General features: G+C 32.0%; 1 protein-coding gene across 3 annotated transcripts in view; it reads right to left on the reverse strand.

Moving 5' to 3' along the window:
* Window positions 1–24,115, reverse strand: part of BRINP3 (BMP/retinoic acid inducible neural specific 3) — a 501,932-nt gene that overhangs the window by 461,403 nt on the left and 16,414 nt on the right. For all 3 annotated transcript variants that reach the window (XM_007480975.3, XM_007480976.3, XM_001367197.4), the window contains exon 2: window positions 10,336–10,621. In XM_007480975.3, the coding sequence (XP_007481037.1) occupies window positions 10,336–10,571 (236 nt within the window). In that variant the 5' untranslated portion in view covers window positions 10,572–10,621. The remainder of the gene's footprint in view (window positions 1–10,335; window positions 10,622–24,115) is intronic.

The following is a 24,115-nucleotide window of genomic DNA, read 5'->3' on the forward strand; positions in this document are numbered from 1 at the left end:
TGGGGGTCAAGTGACTTGCCCAGGGTCACACAGCTGGGAAGTATCTGAGGTCAGATTTGAACCTAGGACCTCCCATCTCTAGGCCTGGCTCTCAATCCACTGTGCTACCCAGCTGCCCCCTAGAAAATAATTATTATGATCTTTCATTTAGGATTTTTCTGTCTACTAATGTGACTGGCCAACTTTTATCAGGCAGATTAACATTTGCTCAGAATTTATTTCTTTACTAATTAACTACTATGAGCTAGATGTTTAGAGAGGCGAACTTGAATTTTTTTTAAAAAGGCAGGTTCATATCCTAATACAGATGATTATTGGTTGTATGGCCATAATAAAGTCACTTTACTTCGCTGCACCTCAATTTCCTCATCTATAAAATTAAAAAATTGGATTCAATGACTCCTAAAGTTCCTTCCAGTTTTAAAAAGTATGATCCTATAATTCTAAACTCCCTAAGTATTATATACAAGCTTCCAACAAAGACAACTCTTCAAGAAAATAACTCCACTTCCATCCCCAACATACACACATATTTTGCTATATTTCTTGGATAATGGATGACAAGAATGAAATGCATCAGTTTCATGGTAGGGAGAAGGAGATAGAGGTCATTAATTCTCTGGATGTTTGTGATTGGTTTCTCTCTAATAGGTAAGGAAGTCAGGTATCAAGAGTTGACTATGAAAGGCCAGTTGAACAAGCATGAAGCACACAAGTTTCTGGAAGACTTCAGAATATATCTGGGTGAGTTGCTAAGAAAGAAAATGTAACTAGGGAAGAGACACCTCGCATTGAAAGATTAGACCATTACACATATATACTAATCTTACAAACTCAAATGTATAAAGTAAACATATATGTCACAAGTATTCAGGAATTAATTTTTTTTCTTTAGGTGTGAAATTCAAAAGTTGAAAACCAAAATAAGAAAATTGAAAAAATGAGAAACAATACCGGTTTCAGTGTTGCAGTTAAATGTGTGAAAAATCAGAAGGGGCACTCCTTGTGAATCATCATTTTTTTTTCTTTGGAAGTTTTTTTTAATCAAATTATAAAGGGCAGAATGTAAGGGTTAATATAAAAGGGGTTAATATAAAAGGTTTGGCTGGATTATTTAAGAGTAGGGTCACCAGGAATTTTAATAATTTCCAAAACTGTTTTTAGTAATTTATTTATAAAATATAGAATGAGTGAAAGTAAGAAAATCAGAGAGAAAATAGGGTAAGACATCTAACCCAATACACTAAGTATTTTGCTCAGACCCCTGGCTCAACCCAGGCAGGGCTAATTAGAAACTGGAAGGAAATATCTTTGTCAAACCTTTTAGCTTTATTTTTGTACTCTAAAAGTTCATAAAACTCCCTAATCTCTCCTTGTTTGAAATAATTTATTACCTATAAAATGGTAAAGAAAACATGAATTTAAAAACACAGATTCTGCCTCCTGGACACTTCTTTTTTCTCTTATTTTGGAAAATTTACTGTCAGAACTCTTAGGAAATATATTATCCACAGGATATTTTCTTATTTGAAACAAGTGTCCTATAAATTGGTAACTGAGTCCTTTGGTTGGTTTCTCTAAGCTTGAACAAGCACACACACACACACACACACACACACACACACACACACAAATATACACAAAAGACTGAAGACAGCAGATATGGTAGAGAAAGGGAAGATTAGTGGAGAGTAAGTGACAGTAGCATGACCAAAAAAAAAGAAAATTCGAGAACAAGTCCAGTAATTTTAACCTTTTCTGTAAGAAAGCATTCTCAATAAATTTCCTTGGAAGAAAAATTGTACTTATTAGAAATTTAAATGTTGAAGGATATCCAATGATTTCATTGCTATACCCCAAAACATCTGAGTTCTATTTTGTAATACTTTTGTAGTAATTAAGAAGGCTAATAGAAAGAAAATTGCTCCTTTGACAATATACAGCTTTTAATAGCTGCATATATGTAATCACTGTGAGATAATTTAATAAATCAATGTTTGGTCAAATTAATAGGTATAGATTAGTACAATTCTTGGGTATTGTACCTTTATTTTCTAGGATTTGGGTGCATAGAATTAAACTGCATTTTAGTTATTTCCATTACTATAATAGCAAAACTGTTGATAGTTTTCTGTTTTCTTACCACATAGAGAGTTAATTAATGTGTAACAAATTCAACAAAAAAATGATAGACGCATTGGATAAATTTGTAGAGGGGATGAAGAATCATGTTAATGGGAAGACTGAATCAATCAAGGTAATGAATTTGGTGTGAACAAAGCCTCAATCACCGCACTTAAAACAACTTCTCTTAGTCAGATGAGAGCATCTCTATTGAAACACCCAACAAAGGACATTAAATTAAGTTCAAAGAATCCTTGAAATCCACTGGATGAAATATATGATATTGCACAGGAGTTGTATTTGGAGTGGTAGAAGAAATTCAGATATACCGTGTGAATCTTTCATTAAAAATAAATCTATTTTGGAACACATGCATTAGTCCAGTGTGGCTAGAAATTGGTAGAGATAGTCACCACTAAGTTCCTAAGAAGGAATGTTTAGAGGCAAGAGATGAGAGTGAGGTGAAAAATAGAACATCTTTATCTCTTACCCTCCCTAGACCAGAAGATGACCTTGAGAACTTTGGAAAGTTGGAAGATTTGGGATTTCTAATCATCATTCTAGCAAATAGAGAAATAGGCAAACTGGATCTGGGAAAAGGTAGCTTTGATATTCTATGAAGAGTTTTCAAAAACTTATCCCCTGCATAAGGGGAACTTTATGAGGTCATGGTGAGTGGAAGGAAAAAAAGGGGAATTTTTGTGGTTTTAAATGATCATCTTTTCACAGGTACTCTAGGTTTAAGCCTAATTTCCTCTGGAATTAACATAAACTTTTGGTAGAGCATATCAAATATCATATCAAATATTTAGGGGGATATTTTATACCAGATATTTTTACAACTTTACCTTATAATATACCTTTCTAAAAGCTAGTTAAGTCTGGTTGACTAATTAACAACAACTGACAATCATGGAAAAAAGCTTATGAATAGGGACCATCTTACAACTCTTTGGGTCCCCTAGAACCCTGAGGAGGCACATAGTTTCTCTCATTTTGTGGATCTGACTTGTCAGGGTCAATAAGATTTAGAGTATATCCAAAGCAGGTAGGTTTACCGGATAAAAAATGAATACAGTCTAGCCTCAATAACATAGCAGAAAGATAAAGTCTACACAAGTAACTATAATAAAAGTTAGTTTAGCAGAATGTCTAGGAGAAGTTAAAGAGAGGTAGATGTAGAAGGTTAAATAGAGAACTTGGCCTTGAGTTGTTCTTGTGTTCATGACCCTATATTAGGACTCTAAATAAGAATGCTAACTCAGATTCCCAAGGGCAGGAGTACCTACCAATATACAATGAATAAGAGATGGAAAGGGTCTTAATTATTAATAGAAATGTATACACACACACATATATATATTATATCAAGCAATAATAATTTTTTATAAACCTTGGAAGAAGGATAATCTTCAGTTGTAATATTCTAAAAACTGAGTTTATCTCCATAAACATTACAGATGTAATACAGGAACAGAGAAATAAGACATTATAGAAAGCAATGAAAGTTTGATGGCCCTGCTATAAGGGCTTCATTATCACTGCGTGTCCAATCCTCACCTAGCAGCTGCTGAATTGCTGAATGGGAATAAGCATTTAAACCTGCCTCATTCTGACTCTTATTAGTTGGACACAGGATGGAGACACTCGATTCAAGAAGCTTTCTTTACTTCTAAAAGAAATCCCTAAGCTCTGTAAATGAAGATGTGCCAAATGAAGCAGCCTGTGTCTTATAAAGAACTCTTCTTAACTTTCCTGGGCTGCAAACAACAAACCAACTAACTGACAATATGTACTATCCATGGCCCATTGACTTAAATAAGGACAAACTCTCAGTTTCCATTCATTCATTCAAACCAGATTCTTTACTTTCAAACAATATAGAATGTATTCAAATTCTATCTTATTCATTCAGCAACTACTATATCATGAGCATTCCTACTTATACTTACCCTAACAAGTACCTAGGTGAGAAAAAAGGTTCTCATCATCTTTTTTGGCACTGAATGTAATTGCCTTTCTGATCTCTGCACAATTTGTACTGACAGAACTAAAGAAGCAATTAAAAACAAACATTTGTTTTCAATGCCAAAATAAATCAACATAATTCACTTCTTCTAAATGAATATTAAGAGGTAAAATATTGATTATCTGTGATAAGATGTATAAAATTCATCAATGAAAAATAAAAAGTATCAGAATAAAATAAAGAATAGATTTAAGAACCAATGAGTGTTCAACAATTTAACAATATTAACTGATTTTTTTCATGATTAAAAATAAATAATTCAGCCACTAACCAAAGAATAAACTCCAAAGGTTAAATGAGTCTAGTGAATTTCTAGGGACTACATAAAGCCTGGATTGTCTTTCAACTTCTTATTTTTAGAACACCCAATTTTCATCACTTTCTTAAATTGAACATAATTCATTATTAAATTCTCATAATCCTTTATTAGAATGTATGAGTTATAAGAAGTTTTCTACCACATAAACTGAATTTTCTCCTTAAATCCTACTATCACAAGGCTATATGGAAATAGATAATTCCTAAGTATTGCAAATAATCTTCCTTCCTTCTAAGACACTTATGATTTTCTTAAATTATGCCTTAATAAAAAATTTAAAAATAAGTTAAACTAATGAGTGAAAAGCCATTTATTAAGCAGTTTCTACATGCCAAGCACAATGCCAAGCACTTTAAAGATACATATGTACATGAATACATATATATTCATATATAAAATTGCTATATTATTGGAAAGATTTGGAAAATATTCATGGAGTAGGCCACCAGGAATGGATTTTTTGAATGAGGAGAATCAATCTAAAAGAAGCATCAGGGGTTAGAATCCCCCCCTCAAAAAAGGAGAAAAATGGATCAAATCTAGGGATTAAACTATAGTTTTAATCATACATTTGCTTTGTTGTTTGAAAAATAACAAAAGAACAAGTACTTGGATGCCTGCTAAAGCAAAAATCAATGAACCTTAGATCAAGAAATTAAAAGTCCTTGTTTCATGCTTTGATGCCTCAGTATTGAAACTTTTCATGTATCCCATATCCTAAGAAAGGATGATGAAACTTTGGATAAAAGTTATAACTCAGTATGTGTCCCAAAGATATTAAAGAAAGGAGAAAAGAATCTACCTGTATAAAAATATTTATAGTAGCTCTTTTTTTCTGGTGGTAAAGAACTAGCAACTGAAGGGATGCCCATTACTTGGGGAATGGCTGAACAAATTGTGCTACATGATTATAATGGAATACTATTGTGCCACAAGAAATGACAAACAAGATAATCTCTCTCTCTCTCTCTCTCTCTCTTTCTCTCTCTCTCTCTCTCTCTCTCTCTCTCACACACACACACACACACACACACACACACACACACACACTAAAAGCTGGAAAGACTTAGATGAAGAAATACAAAGTGAAATGAGCAGAACAGGAACATTATACACTATAAAGCAATAATCTATGATGATCAACTGTGAGTGACTTATCTATTATTAACAGGGCAAGGATCTAGGACAGTTCCAAGAGGCTCATAACAAAAAAAAAAAAAAAAGGATATCCACGCCATAGAAAGGAATAGGTGGATTCCTATTCATTCTTTACTTTATTTCCTCCATGATTTTTTCTCTAGTAAATGAAAAATGTGTCATCTTTCAAAGCATGATGAACATGGAAATAGGCATTATATGTACTATATCATATTATCTGCTTTCTTGAGGAGGGAAAAATGGGAGGGAGAGAACATGGATTGCAAAATATCAGAAAACAAATACTGAAAAATTTTATTGACATTTAATCTGGAAAAATATTTAAAAATTTTTAATTTTTAAAGTTATAAACCCCTGTCACCAAAACAACTCTACCTTGGGTTTTATATTATTGTTTTAATATAACTGATCTTAAAAATAAGGTGTGATAAGACTATGGTTTAGTTGAAGGTCTGTGAATCCTTAACATGAATAAAACTATATGAACAGCCTGAATAGATAGTTAGTTTGAGTTTATATTTATAATAGAATAACTAATAATACAAGCCCATGATTTAGTGTCATCAAACCTACCCTTAGCTAAAGGAAATATGTATTTCTTAATAAAATGATTCCCAAATTAGTACTTTTAACTAAGTAAGCAACTGTTTCTTTACTCAAAGTATGTTCAAATGGAAAAAAGTTAACTATTTATGCTTTTTAGAAGTTCATAAATTAACAGAAGAACAAAAAATGTTGAAATAAGAGTTAAGCTTAAAATAATTTCATGAGTCATTACACATTCAAAATGTAAAATATATGATAAATGAAGATATATGTATTTTGAAGTAATATCTTCATAAAATGATTATATGCAGGAGTTTAATCAATATAGGTTAACTGCCATAACCAAGAACCCCAAAAATATCTTAGACCATAAATTCCTGCCTTAATTACCAAAAAAGAAAACATATTGCTACCAAAGGCAAATATTGAGTTAGAATATAAACTTGTTTGTGAAATCCTACAAAAAAAGGATGACAGATGATTATGAGCCATATCATCTCAGTAAGCACAGAGAAACAGTAGAGGATAAAACCAGCTTAAAGAAAACTTGGAATGATATCAAACTGAGCAAAACTATCCTAAGGGCATTTAAGGATGAAAGTGGACTAGGAAGAGAAAACAAAATTGGAAGAGATTTGCAACAAAATAAAGTATTGTTAACACTGCCAAAAACAAAAGCACTCTTAATAGACTTTTATCCAGAACAGTAATTCCCCCACCCATAGCCTTAAATCACACTCCTGGAGATATTTACAAATGTAAACAGCACTTAAAAATATAAAAAGGCAGCTAGACTAGACTGAATACTTGTAGAGAAGATCCATGCTAGAATTAATGCAAGAAGGAAAGCAAAGACAGACCAACATAAAGTATTTAAAGGGGAGAAGATAGTAAAAGCATGTAAAAAATGTCAAACCACAATTTTTTAATGATCAAGAAAAGATCATCAACTAATATCAATATACCTATTATCCCATCTATACAAAAATTTTATTGCAACCATCTATACATATCAGGGCATCTCTGATAAGACTATCTATCTATAGAAAATAAGGCTACTGCAAGTGGTAGTCAACATGGACCCTGGCTTTGTCATTTCACAATTGAAAGAAGTACAAAATACAAGATCTCATTGTGCTTATTTTTGTTATGAAAAAGCATTTTGAGATAGTAGAACAAAGTGTTGCCATATAAGACTCTTAACAAAGCTATTGCAGTATAAACAACAAATTCATTCAAGATTCACTGACAAATATGACCAAAATGCTCTCTGGTAATAAACATCAGCCAAAGAAATGTATTTCACCACTACACTGGAGGAAATCCAGCATGGAACCCAAGTTAAAAACGGTTTCCTTGTGAATGAGGAGACCTTCCAGATGTCTTGTTTGCAAATGGCATTACATATAGCTGGATTGGCAATCCAAAAGGACAGTAAGTTGGGCCCAGAATTGAAAAGATGGAGAATGGTTTCTCTTAATTTTGAAAAATTGCAAAGCACCTTTGCTGCCCATAGGCTTCATACCAAAGCAAAGTCCATGTTTTCAAATCTAGCATTCTACCATTGTTATTGCAGAGCACTTTTGCTAACTGGAAAAAAAAAAAAAACTTCCTCCAAAGTACTCAACATAAATAGTACACAGAAGACAATGGAGAGCTAAAAGATGGTTATCAACATGCTTGCTACAACATATAACAAGGAATTCCAAAGAAAAATACTGAATGAAAACATCATCAGGAGAAGGATGATGTGACGAAAATCACTGTAGAATTTAGCTACTTCCTAAGAAGGAATAGATATTAAAAGAGAAAGTAGAAGGAGATATCTTTAAAATATGGAAATTATCTTAAGAAATTTTGGTAAATTCTAAAAAGACTCTTGGAAAAAAATACACTATGCCAAAAATACAATTAACCATAAAAAGAGTAATTTTAAAGAAGCTATAAATTAGGCATTGGCCCAGTTGAAGTTATTTGTTTTGTTTGTTTCGTTTTGTTTTATGATATGCTATGGCCAGTAAAATAAAAAAAAACAAAAAGAAAGAATTGTTCACTAAACTTATTTAAAAGACTAACTACTTACAGAGAGGAATCAAGTACATCAAATGAATGAAACTGTGAATGAAAATGCCAGATTCCTTTATGGGGTCATGCTCTATGGATTAAGCCATTACTAAGTAAAAGGATGATGTAAGCCTAAGAAACAAACAAAATTATTTCACTGGAAAGAATGAGGAAAGGCCATGCTCTTTAAAATGTGTACCCAAAAACAGGAGTTTAAAAACTAGGAGAAAGTACATTTTTTTTTGTGTATGATTTGGATTATATTTTGATTCTGTGTTCATCCTTTCATAGATAATGTTCTGTAAAATAACATTAGAAATTTAAATGCCATAATCTTTCACTATCCTCCCATTATTAATTCCAAGAGTACTTAATAAAATGTTCACTGGCAACTGCATTATTTCTGAAATATATACAAAATCAAATGCAAATTGTTATATAGTTGAACTATGGTTTTAATACTACCCAAGTCTGGCTTTGGAAAGAAAATAGAAAAATAATTTTAAAAAATAACAGCTTTTTTTCCCAACTTATCTTGTTATGAAACAAAAACTTTCCTTCTACTTTAAAAATTCAGAATTGAATGACTGATATGTCAAATGAAAGCATAAACACACACACAAAACCAAACCAAACCAAACTAATACCACACACACACACACACACAAAAAAAAACAAAGGTCATGGTCCTTCTGGTGCTATGAACTAATTTCATTCATTTTAATTAGTTCTTTAAAATTCTGCCCCAAGTTACTAAAACATAAGATATTCTTACTGCTTAAAACTTAAGGAATTTGCTAGTTTGTAGCTACCAATAAGATGATAGCTCTCCAAAACCAGTTAATGACCACTAATGAATAAACAAACAAACAAAATGTACCAGCTTCTTATATTCCAATAAGATATTTGATCTATTGAATGACTCAATTGTGATTTCTGAAACTTAATTTTTATATTCTTTTGTTTTTGACAGATTTTTTTTAAAGATTCCTTTCAAAGTTGTTACAAGGTAATAAACCTGTGTTACAGTTCTATGAATCAAATAATTTTTCTTTATAAATTAAGCATTAGTATAAACTATACTTTAACACTCATTCTATATAGTCTCTTCCACAAATTGAATTTCCTGAAATGATTTACAGGCTATTTCTCAGTGTGCTGTGCAAAATTCTGTATAAATATTGACCTGCAGCACAGTGCCCTCTGGTGCACACAAAACAGAAAATAAATCTTATAGTTATGTAGCACACACAAACACACACACACACACACACACACACACAATTTCTAAACCAGTTTTACATTATTCTAGAATTTAAAGTCAATATTTAGGGATTCTACTCATAAAAAAAAAACACTTCACATATAACTATTATATGAAATCCATGCAGATGACCATTTGTGTATTCTTCTAGTTTATGGGTTGATCGGATTTGGGGCAATAGCACGTAAAAGCATCAATCAAAATAGATTTAAAATATAGACTTATTTTCTGAAACATACAAAATCAGATGCAAAATAGCAATTAAAGAGTGAAAGATTGCTTTTCCAATTCATTTTGTCCTTGATTAATTCCTTTCTTGCTGCCTTTTCTCATCTGTTTTCTCCCCAAAACCTTTGAAGTCACAGGTATTTTTATCGAGGCTACAATTTTAACATCATATCAGGATTCATACTTCAGTAACTAACTCAAAATAGTTTTACATTTGCATTCTTCTAATATGTTATAAAGCATAAAGCCAAAATAATTAATATTAAAGGGAGACAAAGCTTCCAGATAGCAAAACTATTTACTTTTTTAATTTTAATTGTTTTTATGAGCTTGGAACATTCTAGAATTTGTAAGGCACAAGTGGTCACTGCCATTCGATTTATTTCCAAGTCCTTTAAATCATCAATAAATACTTTTAAAATGGAGAAAGCACTCCTGTGATATACAATATACAACAACTACATATATATTTAGCTATGGTGATTTTTCTAGGGCTGCGTAATTTTGTTCCCCATCTGAAACTTTCCCTTAAAGAAATCTATCATTATTTATATACAACTTCTAGGATGATATCTCTGTAATTGCTTTCCCTTTGCTTCATACCTGTAAATCTTGTATCTTGTGCTAAATCCCTGCCGGCTTCTGTCCACAAAATCTGTGTATTCCTGTGAGCGATGGAAGGGTCCCTTATCAGAGAGGAGCCAGTCGAAGGGGCTTGTGGCATGCTGATCCGAAACAGCAGCAACTGCTAAAACCCAGCAATGAAGACTCAGTGCTATCCACTCCCATAGAGCCATCAGAGAGAGCAATTCAGCACCAGCACTGCACCGCCATATCATGCTTCCACAGGGTACTTAGAGCCTTCATTCTCTTAGCTTTCCCTCAACACCTAGACAAAATACACAGGCAATTAGTTAGCCTTTAGAAGCTCAGACCATTCCTTACTAGCAACTTTCAGGTGTGCAATCCTTCTTTTTTCCCCCCTTTTAAATAGCATAAATCTCAATAAATTAAGTGATAACACAACTTTGAGGTATTTGTTACAAAATAATTATTTTTACAATTGTGAGACTTTTCCTAAATGCTGCTTTTCTCTTTCTTATATTAAAATTTAGAATCACCATGAAATAATGCAAAAAAATTTCAACACTAGTATAAAACGAGTTGACTAAAAAGTCTTCACAACCTACTTATTGTGTTCATTTGGAATTGAATGACGAAACAAGGGATTTGGTGGTCCAGTATTCTTCACAATTTGGCATACTTGCACCATATGTTTTCATATGACTTCGATTTTTAATGCATCATTCTATTAGCAATGATGCTATAGCGAACTTTTCAAACTTGCACACTTGTATAATAATACAACATTACACAATGCTTTAAATGTGAATTCTTCTGAAATATTGTAAAATATAGATTTTTTCACTAAATATTTCATGGATAGGATTCAACATAGAAAAAACTGGAAGGAATTATATTCTATAAACTTATTTCCACATTTTAGAAAAACCATGAAATTAGTATTGGTAGGTTAGCTATAAAATTTTGAAGAGTTTCACCAAGAATACTTAACATATACGTATATGTGTGGATATGTGTGTAAACATGCACAAACGGATGACTATTCATTTTCTTTCCACATTTTTTTAGAAATACCAGTGCTTCCCTGCTTACTTAAAAATAGTTAAATTCATACATGTATCTTAATTTTATCTGTGTTTTATATGTACACATATTCAGACATAAAATTCATATGCAAACACATAAAAGGAGACAATCTTGGTTATTTATAAACTAAGCAAAATAAAATATTTTATGCAATTCATAAATAAACAAATAAGAGCTTTACTTCTTGCGAATTATGTTCCAAAAGAGTCATGAAAGAAACAATTCATGTAGTGTGTATGTTCAAAGAGAAATATTCTCATAGATTATATTCTAGTTCAGTTTTATGCTCTTTACATATATACCTCCTTGAATATAGCACAAAGTTCAGAATGGCTAGTCTGGATTCTACTTAAATCAGAGGCCTTTAAAATATTAAATAGAAGAGCTTCCATAAAACATATCTTTCTTCAGTAAACAACTGGAATACCAGATGAATATGAAAAAATTATTTTTGAGATTCTATTGTGAGATAATATTGTTATATTATGGGAGCTGACATCTTTTAATTAAGTTTCCAAAATGTAATCCTGGGGGGGTGGGAACCACTATTTTAACATTATCACATACATAGAATTAATTTAAACAAAAATGTTTAAAATTGAGTATTCACATTAAAGTGATTTTATTTTCTTTCTAGCATTTTGTAATTGTGGGTCTTCTGCTAAACTGGAATATCATCCATATTGGAAACAAATTTTATAATGATAACAAACTAGCTATTCAAACATGAATTTGTACTATTTTGGAAGCAAAAAGAATAATGAAGGGAACTACAGTAGTCATACCTACTGATGAGAAAAAATTAAGGCACTGTATTGATAAATGTAATTAAGAAGGGAAATATTAGCTGTAAGGACTTTATTACTATTGTTCGGTTGTTTGAGTTGTGTCTTAATCTTTGTGACCCATTTAGGGTTTTCTTCACAGAGATACTGGAGTTGTTTGCCAATTCCTTTTCCAGCTCATTATACAGATGAAGAAACTGAGGCCAACAAGGTTAAGTGACTTGCTCAGCTAATGAGTCAAAGTTTTGATTTGAACTCATGAAGATGAGTCTTATTGACTCCACTGCTGACACTCCATACACTGCACCATCTAGCTGCCTCTAATGTATTTCAGAAGCCACTAATTTAAAATGAAATCAATTTTTTTCTAATCTACCATTAATCAGGAAAGAAAAATTTAAACCTCTCAAAATTCAGACAAGTAAGCATTGAAATCTGACTATTCTAAAGTATCATACATAAGTTAATTTTATTTTAGGTGCTAAAAAACTAAGTTATAAAATGGAATTCTTCTAAATAAATTTTTCTATTAGCTCATTCTCAGTCAATCCCTTTGCAGCACTAGAACATCTTAGGGTCAACTCTCTTGAGTGCTTCTCCTGTTTGCCCTTCTTTCTCCTTTTTCTCTTGGGGAAGTTGGTTGTGAAGCATAATGTAGTTTTGCTGTTGCTACTATTCAAAAGAATAAACTAAAAGTTGGAAAATAAATGGTCAATAAAGACAAATCACAGAATTACACTTTCATCATTCCTTCTCAATGTATTTTCATACACAAATTTCTGTGAAAGTGACTTCTTGTGTGTATTTGTTAACAATCATGTATATTTTATACAGACAACTTGTGATTTCATTTGTTAGGGAATTTCTGGATGAACTCCCTCAATCTTTGTCTGTGTCTTATCTCTGTCTCTCTTTCTCTGTTTCCCCTGTGTGTGTCTGTCTATATATATATCACACATCTCTGAAAATAAATAGGAAGAGCAGGAATGACTAAGGCAATGTAAACAAACAATTAAATGTTTTTCCAAAAAAATCACTATGTGTGAAATATCAAGATAGACTCTTGGATAGACACAAAACTGAGGCAAATCTAGATTCGGGACTTCATGAAGCTTGGAGGGGGTATGTGGGATACAATAATATAGATATTGCTAATATAAACTATAACATGATAACTGCATTAGAATTACAAAGTAAAGGACAATGTTAAGTCTGAGGCAAAATAGATTAGAGAGACTTCATGGAGGAGATAGCTATGTTGTGGGGCATTTAATTCTAGTAGGAGTTAGATATGCAAAGCTGGGAAGGACTGTATTTCTAGGTATAAAAAAATGGCTAAGCCTGTTATGGTATGTACTCAGAAATAGGTCTATTTGCCAAAAAGATGAATTTGTCTGCAAATGGACCAATTAGTCCTTAAATATAAAGACACACTTGTGGTCTTTCAAACTAAAATGGGTTCATTGACTCTGACTTCAGATAAACACAAAACAAATCAATGATACTCAATAGAAGGTATTGCTGAGACAGACTTTGAGAACCTGCCTTAATCATTTAGAAAAGCAGGAAAGGTTAGTTTAACTAGATCTCCCCTAAATGACTGTTTTGTTTCTTTTTTATTTTACTCATCACAAGAAAAAGTAACTTCACATTTTCATCTTCTCTTTCAAAATATATCAATGTTTCTGTTTTGAATGGCTTATATTTTTCTACATTTGGTACTGTCTATTAGCTGCACCTATCTTGGCAGAAGCCAATCTGCTAATAATTTGGCTTCAAAATATAATATCTATATGCATAAATGATTAAAAAACAAGGTAGTAGCAACTAATATCCTAATTAGGAATGAAGGATCGCATGAATTAATATTTGTGGCTAGAGAGGCCTTTATGTTGAAAAGAAAAGAAGGAAAATAGAAAAATAACTGAGGAATCTCTATACATCAATCAGCAATATGTATCCCTTAATCACCTATTACTGGACAGACATGATGATAAGCATTGAAGATACAGATATGAAGAATTAAATAATTCATCATCACTCAGGAGAGAAAAATAAGCACATATATCAGTAGATTTGGAATAAATATATGTGGAATAAATATAAATATAAAGGAGGAAGGGACAGAGAATAGTAATAGTGAGAAAGGGAAATAAGGAATGTCTTAATATAGGAAGTAGTGCTTGGGCTTCATCTTTAAGGAAGAGATAGACTCTACATCAGAGATTAGAAAAGAATAGAAAGTGTTCTAGATATATGAGACAGCAAATAAAAAATTATGGAGACTGGTAAAGAAATACCATATGTAAATGTAAAACAATATAAAGGCCAATACCATCAAATAGCAAAGTTAGGATGACTAAAATTGATTAGCCAAATCCTTAGAAGAAAGAGGAAAAAAGGGAGAAAGGAAATATATTTCTATATAGTCTATTATTTCTGCATATATTGGCCAAAAACAGGTATCCATGCATAAAACATGCTAGTATGCCACAATTAGAAGGGGAGGGGGGAAGAAGAAAGACAAAGGTGTTTTTAAATAACCTCTGAAGATACTGAATTCTTCAGGAGAATGTGAGATTGTGAAAGGCAGGTATTATTTTGTTTTGTCCTTTTTGACTCATAGTAGTCATTTGATAAATTTTCAGTGAATAGATGGGTAGGAAAAATTATATTGTTTCAAGCCAAACAACAGTTATCATTTTTTGGTAAAGTGAAGAGGGGCAACAAATATTAAAACTTCTGTTTCATTAAAGTGATAGTTCCTGATAAGTCCAAGGTTATAGACTGTGTACTCATGAATAATCAATTACCTCTAGACACATAAAAACAGCATAAAGTCTCACTTGATTCAAGTTCATCATTTGGATACTCTTGATGTAGAATCTATGTATTCTTAGGGAAACCATATACATGTTTTAGTATATATGCAAATTACTAAGAATTATTTGAATAGTATACCTGATAAAAATGCAATAGTTTCTTATCTAGGGAAGGATCACTCAAACATGTATCACAACATTACAAAGAAATGACAGTTCCAGTTAAAATGGTGTATATACAAACAAAACGTCCTCTGAAGATTAGTACAAGATTGTAAATAGAAAACTATCCTGGAACTTGGGAAATTTGAGTTTTTTATATCAATTATTATACTTAATAGCTGAATTACTTTAGGATAATTCTGCTTTCTAGGCTTCCATTTATTTCTTCATCTTTGCAATGAAGGAATGGCATCTTGTAGGTACCTCCCAACTCTAATATTCTAAGATTATATAATCTATGTGTTAATTTTAATTTTTAAAAAGCATTAAAAACAAATTTTTCCACATCCAAGGATAAAAAATATAAAGAATCCCAAAGAAGAGTAAAAATCAGATGATTCATTTTGGGTCAGGGTGGGGAGTAAGACAAAAACCGGAAAATAAAATATTGATTCATCACTTTACTTCCTCATACCTTTTACATCATTAGGAGAATGTAAACCACACACACACACACACACACACACACACACACACACACACACACACACACACACACACCATTGGTGAACGTGTGAGGAAGGAAATGGAAGTGCTTTACAGATGACTTTCTTTAATATGCCATATCTCAGAAAATCACACAAGTATCTGTGAGGTGTGTTTATTGTGTTTATTGTTTGTTTATTAGAAACTCAATGACTAATTTTGATAAAATAATTTTTCAATTTCTCCATGAAGAAGGTATCTCCCATGTATAAAATAATATAATTCCTTGATAGATACCATGATAAACCTATATACAACTATTCCAAGTATCATTGGTGATGTGTAGGAAGACATGTGCTCACTAAATGACTTCACAAAGAATGGATATCCTTTGTCATGGCAGAAGTATTTTTGCAAAATATTCAAACAGAAAATAGATTTTCTGTGAATGGCAAGATTATTCAGATGCTCTTATTTAAAATGACATTATATTGACTACTTCAAATCCAAGAATGTAATATCAATTTTCCTAATGAAATGGGAAATCACAGATTAAAAAAGATTAATTTATCAATATATTTTTTCAATATATATCAATATATTTATCAATATATATCAATATATACACAAGAGAAATCAAATGAATAAAGTATATGCATATATACATGTATGTGTGTTTGTTTGTAAGATGGACAACAAGGTGAGCTCAAAACTGAATAGAAAGGGGAGATTGTGTTGCATTTTATTTGGGTAATGTTATGAGATTATCTGTCCTAAATGATTCCCAGACATAAAACCTATTTTTGTACTTCAGTATTCTTCTGGCGATGCAATATGACTAAGAATCTTAAAAACAAACAAACAAAAACTTTAGGAAAATCAATGTTATAGGTAAGCCAAAGGGAAATGAAAGATAGTGGGGATAAATGGGTTGCAGCATATTAAAAATAATGTTCTACATATGGGAAAAATGTCATAAAAATCATCAAGGGCATGGTGGTCATATATAATAGTAGTAAGGAATAACATGGGGGAAGTACGCACTAATACTCATGACATATTCAAAGGACCAATGAAAAGCCTTCAATGGAATTATTTGGTAGTTTTGCTATAAGAAGACATGTATGAGAATGACAAACAATGAAACTTATTATGACATACACCAATCAGGTTATCCACATCTTTTGGATTACTCCAATATTTTAAAACAAGAAATTGATCTAGGTCACATTAAAGAATCTGCTCTCTTGCAAATCAATAACTATTGATATGCTTATATTTTATTTTTAAAAAATAGTTATCATTTTGGAAAAAAGCACCTATGATTTTATACTATTATTGCTATATTTTAATTATTCTCTCACATTTCATCAGTCTATTCCTTTATCGTTTCATTCAACAAGTTCCTGCTCTATGCAATGAACTGTGTTAGTGAAGGATATTCACAAATAAAACAAAAATGACTAGACAATCAGAACCTCTGACATTCAGAGGCTTTCAAATATTACAAAGGCTTCTAATGGAAAGTTTAAGTCTAAGGTGTGACAATTATTGCTTGTTTATTGCAACAAATAGATTTATATGAAATCTTAAGAAACTGAATAAATCATCTTGTCTAACTCTCATTTAACTGAAGAAAATATCGAAACTAAGAGTTGAAATGGCTTGCCTAAATGTCATTTATCTCTGTGTCTCCTAATTCCTCCTTGTCCAATAACCTATCGACTACCTCTATATTGCCAGGGACTGATTCTATAAAATAAATTTTAAAATATAGTTGTTTGCAAGACTCCAAAACATGGAGTTTTAGAGCTGGGGGGATATTCAAACTACCTAGCCCACTTTCTTCATTGAAAAGATAAAGAAACTGAGGTTGTAATGCTTTTGATTATATAATGTTATCCTCTAGGGATAAAACCAAGAAGGGAGACTGGATCTCCTAGCTGCTAGCCTGGTACTCCTAACATTAAATTGATATATAATTATCACTATGATCTCTGGGCAGGGAGTCAGGAAAATCTGAGTTCAAATCTCACCTCAGACACGTATTAGCTATATGAGTAAGGCCAAGTCATTTAAGATCTGTTAGCCCTGGTTCTTCAACTATAAAAGGATGACAATAATAGCACCTGCCTCCTAAGATTGTTGGGAGGCTCACATGACATAATAATTACAGGTGTTTAGCATAGTTCCTGCCACATAATAAATGGTATATAACTACTAGCTATATTATAAAGATGATGATTAATATTAGTTGAGTCTCACTTATGAAACATTCAAGGTTAATGATGAAAAACACAAAATATTCAATATCCAAAAGAAAATCAATGCATAACACCAGAGATTTTCCTTCTATCATTATCCTATTTAGCATTTTACCTTATTTTTAATGCTAGTAATACAAATGAAAATTTGAATTAAAAATGTTGAGCCAAGATGGCATAGCAGAAGCAGAAACACTAAAATTTCCCTGAAAACTCCCTCCAATCAACCTTAAAAGAAAACTTCAGAATGAATATTGGAGTGTCAGAAACAATAAGGGGATGACATATGGCAATTTTCCTGCAGAGAACAATTTGGAAGGTAGATAGAGAAGGTCTTTTTTTGCTGCAGTCAGAGTGGAGTTCAGTCTTTATAACAAAGCATCTCCAATAGTGTAGGTCAATAATGAGTGGCCCTGTCCCCCACTGCTCAAGGTTCTGAATCCAGGCTCAGGTCATCAGCTAGACTCTGAAACTCTGCCTTAAGCAATGGCAGAGCATTCCCACATTCACCCCTTGTATTTCGTGATCCTAATACAACCCCCAAATGCCTGGACAGTGCAAGCCTGTAGTGAGGGCCCAAAAATCACCACAATCCCATAGTAAGATCCTGAGTCTCAGCAAATAAAAAGCAGACCCTGAAGGAGACTGAATCAGTAGTAGGAAGTATCTTCAAGAACTCTCAGCCCAGAGGTTCCTCATATAACCTTCAAAGAAAATAAGGTGGACATGAAAGAACTGAAAATTGGAAGAACTGAAATATGCAGACACCCAAAAATACCTAAGAGTGGCAGCAAGAAAATACAAAAAATTCTCTATCCTGACAACAGAGCCTACCTTTATGTTAAAAATAAAAGTCAAGAAAAAGTCTAGGAAAATGTGTGTACATCTAAAGAAAAAGACAACTATAGAAAATTATTATGCAGATGAGATGGAGCAAAGCACAAACTGAGAAAGGAAAATGAGACCAAGCAGCTACATGTAAAACTTCAAAGAAAAGAGGAATTGGTCTCAAATTCTATTAGAGCTCAAAAAGGATTTCAAATTTCAAATAAGAAAGGCGAAAGAAAAATGGAGAAAAAGTACTACGTGAAGAAAATAACACTTTAAAAAGCAGACTTGATAACATATAAAGGAGGCACAGAAAATCTAGTGAAGGGAATTCCTTAAAAAGAGAACTGATCAAATGGAAAAAGGTACAACAACCCAATGAAAAAAAAGAACCTCTTAAGTAGAATTTGCCAGATGGAAACAAAGATTCAAATGTTCACAGAAGAAAATAATTTCTTAAAAATTAGAATTGGACAAGTAGATGCTAATGACTTCATGAGACATAAAAAAATACAAAATTAAAAGAATGAAAAAAGATGAAAACATACAATATCGTATTTTAAAAACTGACCTGGAAACTAGATCTTGGAGACACAATTTTAAAATTATTGGTCTTCCTGAAAACAATAATTAAAAAAAATTAAACATCATATTACAAGAAATTATCAAAGAAAACTCCCCTTATATGCTTGAACCTGGCAGCAAAATAGAAATAGAAAGATGCCATCCATCATCTTCTAAAAGATATTCCAAAGGAAAATAATATAGCCAAGTTCCATAGTTCCTAGGTCAATGAGAAAATATTGCAAGGAGCCAAAAATAAATAATTGAAATCATCATGAAGCCACAGTCAGAATTTTATAGGACTTAGTAGCTTCTACATTAAAGGATCAGAGGGCTTGGAACATGATATTTCAAAAGGCAAAGGAGCTAGGTTGATGAATAAGAATCATCTACCCAGCAAAATTGAATATATTCTACCAGGGAGAAATGATCACATAAAGAAATAGAATATTTCCAATATTTCTGATGAAAAGGCAAGAGCTGAACAGAAAAATCTGAAGCTCAAATACAAAACTCAAGAGAAACATAAAAATGTAAACCCAAAAGAGAAATCTTAAGAGATTCATTGAGGTCAAATTGTTTACTTTGCTATATGAAAAGATGATAATTATAACTCTAGAATTTTATCATTATTAGAGAAGTTATAAGGAGTATGTATACATAGACAGAAGGTAAGGGAATAAGTTGAGTATGAGAACATGTATTGAAAAAAATCAAAGGACTCAAAAGAGGATTGCACCAAGAAAAGGGGGAAGATGTAGTTACGTAAATTGTCTCAGTTGAGGAGGTGCAAAACTGTCATTAAAATGGAAGGAAGGATGAGGATGATGATGCGCAATGATTAAACTTTACTCTCATCAGAATTGACTCAGAAAGGGAACATCATCCACATTCAGCTTACCCTATAGGTTATAGGCATGTAGGGGGGAAATAATAAAAGGAGGGGCTAATAGAAGGGAGAGTAATTCCAGGGAGGCAGTGGTTAGAAGAAAACACTTAAGAGGGACAGAGTGAAAGGAGAGAGAGAGCAGAAATGAATTGATCTAGCCATACTGTTGCTAGGTTTGTACCCCAAAGAGATAATAGGAAAAAATACTTGTACAAAAATTTTTATAGCCACACTCATTGTAGTGACAAAAAAAACAAAACAAAACTGGAAAATGAGGGACTGTGCATCAATTGGGGAATAAATGAACAAATTGTAGTATCTGAGGGTGATGGAATACTATTGTTCTGAAAGGAATAATGAACTGGGGGAATTCTATGGGAACTGGAACAACTTCCAGGAAGTGATGCAGAGTGAAAGGAGAACATTATACACAGAGACTGATACATTGTGGCATAATCGAACTTAATTAACTTCTCTATTAGCAGCAATGCAATGACCCAGGGCAATCCAGAAGAATTTATGAGAAAGAATGCTATCCACATCCAGAGTAAGAACTGTGGGAGTAGAAACACAGAAGAAAAACAAATGATCAACCACATAATGAGATGGGGATATGATTAAAGTTTTGATGTTAAAGAATCACTCTACTGCAAATATGAATAATATGGAAATGGGTTTTGAACAATGATACATGTATAACCCACTGGAATTACTTGTCAGCTCCAGGAGATGGGGAGGGAAGGATGAGTGAACCATGAATCATCTAACCATGGAAAAATATTCTAAATAAAAAAATAAATAAAAAAGAAATTAAAGGTATGTCCATCAGTTGCAGAATGGCTGAACAAATTACAGTATCTGATTGTGAAAGGATACTAGTATGCCAAGGATAAGCATGACCTCAGAAAAACCTAGAAGAGGTGATGCTGAGTGAAATGAGCAGAATCAGGAAAATTTTGTACATAATAACAGCAATACTGTACAATGATCATCTGTGAAAGATTTAGCTATTCTGGGCAATACAATGATCCAAGATAATTCTGAAGGACTTATTACAATGAATGTAATTAACTTCCTGACAAAGAACTGATGGAATCTGAATGTAGATCAAAGCTTTCTGTTTTTAAATTCAAATGTATATTTATTTTTGGATTTTTGTTTTATATGAGTATAACCTCACAGCATTACTTATATGGAAATATGATTAATAAGATCATATATGTGATCCCAACTAGATTACCAAAAATATTTAGTTGAGCTAAAAAAATGACAAAATTCATTTAGAAGAATAAAAGATCAAAACTATCAAAGGAATCAATGAAGAAAAATGTAAAGGAAAGAGGTCTATACCAACTCTTAAATTATATTATAAAGCAGTAATTACCAAAATTGTCTTGTAGTGGCTAAGAAAAAGAAAGGTAGACCAGTAGAATAGAACAAAAATACAAAAAATAGCAATAAAAGATTATAGTAATCAGGTATTTGACAAAATCATTGATCCAAGATTTGGGGATAAAGCAACACTGGTAAAAATGTCTAGGATAACTGGAAATTAGTTTGGTAGAAACTAAGTGTATACCAATATCTCTTACACCATTCATTAAAATAAGATCAAATGGATACATCATCTAGACATAAAAGGAGATATCATGAGTAAATTAGAACAGGAAACATACCACCTCTCAGATTTATGGATAGAATAATTTATGAATCTACAAGAGACAGAGGGTATTGTCAAATGTAAAATGGGTGATTTTGAATACATTGAATTGAAAAGTTTTCAGACAAAAAAGTGTTGCCAAGATTAGAAGGTGAGCAGAAAATTGGGGGTGGGGGATGGGATTTTATAGGCAGCCCTTAAGACAGTGATATCATATCTAAAATACATAAAGAAATGTGTCAAATGTTTAAGAATAAGAGTCATCCCCCAATTGATAAGTGGGCAAAATAAATGAATAGATAATTTTCAGAAATCAAAACCATATATAAGTTTGTAAAAAAATAGCCCAAGTAATTTCTGATTAGAGAAATGTAAATGAAAATCTCTGAGATCACCTCAAACTCACCTGACAGGCTAAAATGACAAAAGGGATAAGTGACAAATGTTGGAGGGGATGTGGAAAAATAGGGACACCAATGCATTGTTGGCAGAGATGTGAAATGATCCACTCTTTGGAAAGCAATTTGAAAATATACCCAGTGCTATAAAACTGTGTATACCCTTATGCCCAGCAAAAAAAAAAAATTGTTGGGTTTGTTTCTCAAGGAGATCAGGGGAAAAGGGGGGAAAATTATGTTCCCCAGTATTTATAGCAGCTCTCCTTGTAATGGCAAAAAATTGGAAAACTGAAGGGCTATCCATCTATTGGCAAAGAACTGAACAAATTGTGGTATCTCATTGTGATCAAATAATATTGCACCATAAGAAATAATGAACAGATTGATTAAAAAAACAGGAAGGGTCTATAGAAAAGAGTGAATAGTGAAATGAGTAGAACCAGGAGAACATTATACAGTCACAATAAATTGAGAATGTTATTCTCTCAATTTATATAATAAATATACAATACAATAAATTGAGAATGTTACCATACCAGAAAGTAAACAGAAAGATAAAACAGAAAAGACTTTATATAAACATGTTGACCTCCTATGTGATACAGGGAGGGTGAGGAAGGGTTGTGACACTTGTGGATAGAATCTATTATGTAGATATGAAGAAAAATAAGCTAAATGTGTAGGAGATTTGTGATTTAATTTGTGAAATATCCTCTTTATTTATATATACATATATGGAAATGTTTGCTTTCTTTGATTTTGTAAACATTTGGGATAATAATATTTATTTAAAAGGGGGAAAAAAAGATTATACATATATAATCCAGATCACCTTGCTTACCATCTCAGGGAGGGGAGAGGAAAGGGAAGGACAGTGTCAATTTAGATTTTATAATTTGGAAAAACATGGAAAAGATTATTACATGTAATTGGGGAAACAAAATTATTTTTTAATCTCTAAAAAAGGCTGAGCTATTATTTCCCCTTATAAAGTAGTCTGTTAAATTCATCCATGGTAATTTTTGGAAATATCAAGAAAGAACTATAATTAGCAGCCTTATAAGCCTGTGACACTTTTCTCTGTAGGGAAGTCACCATTATCATAACTATAGTTTGTAAAAATCTAAGATATTTTCCATTCCATTTCTTTAGAGTTTCCACAATGATCCAACACACTTCACATGAAAAAGAAATTAAGCACAAATTCTGCTGAACAGGAAACTTTTATTATGATATGATGGATTTTGAAAATATTAAAGTAAAAAGACTCTTTTCCCAAATGAAAAGTAAAAACTATTGATAATCAAAAATGAATTTTTCATACCACCAATTATTTTTAAGTATTGTATTTTATGACATTTAAAATTTTACTGTTATTTCTTTTAATATCCCTAGGAGGTAGATAACATGGGTATTATATCCTACTTTTATAGATGTGAAGATTGAGACAGGTTAAACCTATAACCTGTAATCACCTAGATTATAATTGGAATCCAGGATGCAAACTAGTTCTTCTACATGAAATCCTATTTCTTTCCTTCCCATGATTATTTAAATTATTTTGCCTTACCAACTGTAATTGCTCACTAACATTTTTTAAAACTTATGTTCATAATTACCTCTGAGTACTCTGATGGTATCAATAATTCACCATCTTAGTATAACATGAGAGCTTATTCATAGAATGGAAGTGAGAGACATCGTATGAGTTGATCTGAAATTATTGTAAACAAATTACCATTAGTGTAACCATTATTGAAGACTACACTGAGTAACCTGTGTGCTATTCAGAGAGAGTGTGATGCTGAAGGTATCTGACCTCTTAATTTAATCAATCATATTATGAAATGGCCC

The sequence above is a fragment of the Monodelphis domestica genome, chromosome 2, assembly GCF_027887165.1.
Source record: "Monodelphis domestica isolate mMonDom1 chromosome 2, mMonDom1.pri, whole genome shotgun sequence".
Taxonomy (NCBI): Eukaryota; Metazoa; Chordata; class Mammalia; order Didelphimorphia; family Didelphidae; genus Monodelphis; species Monodelphis domestica.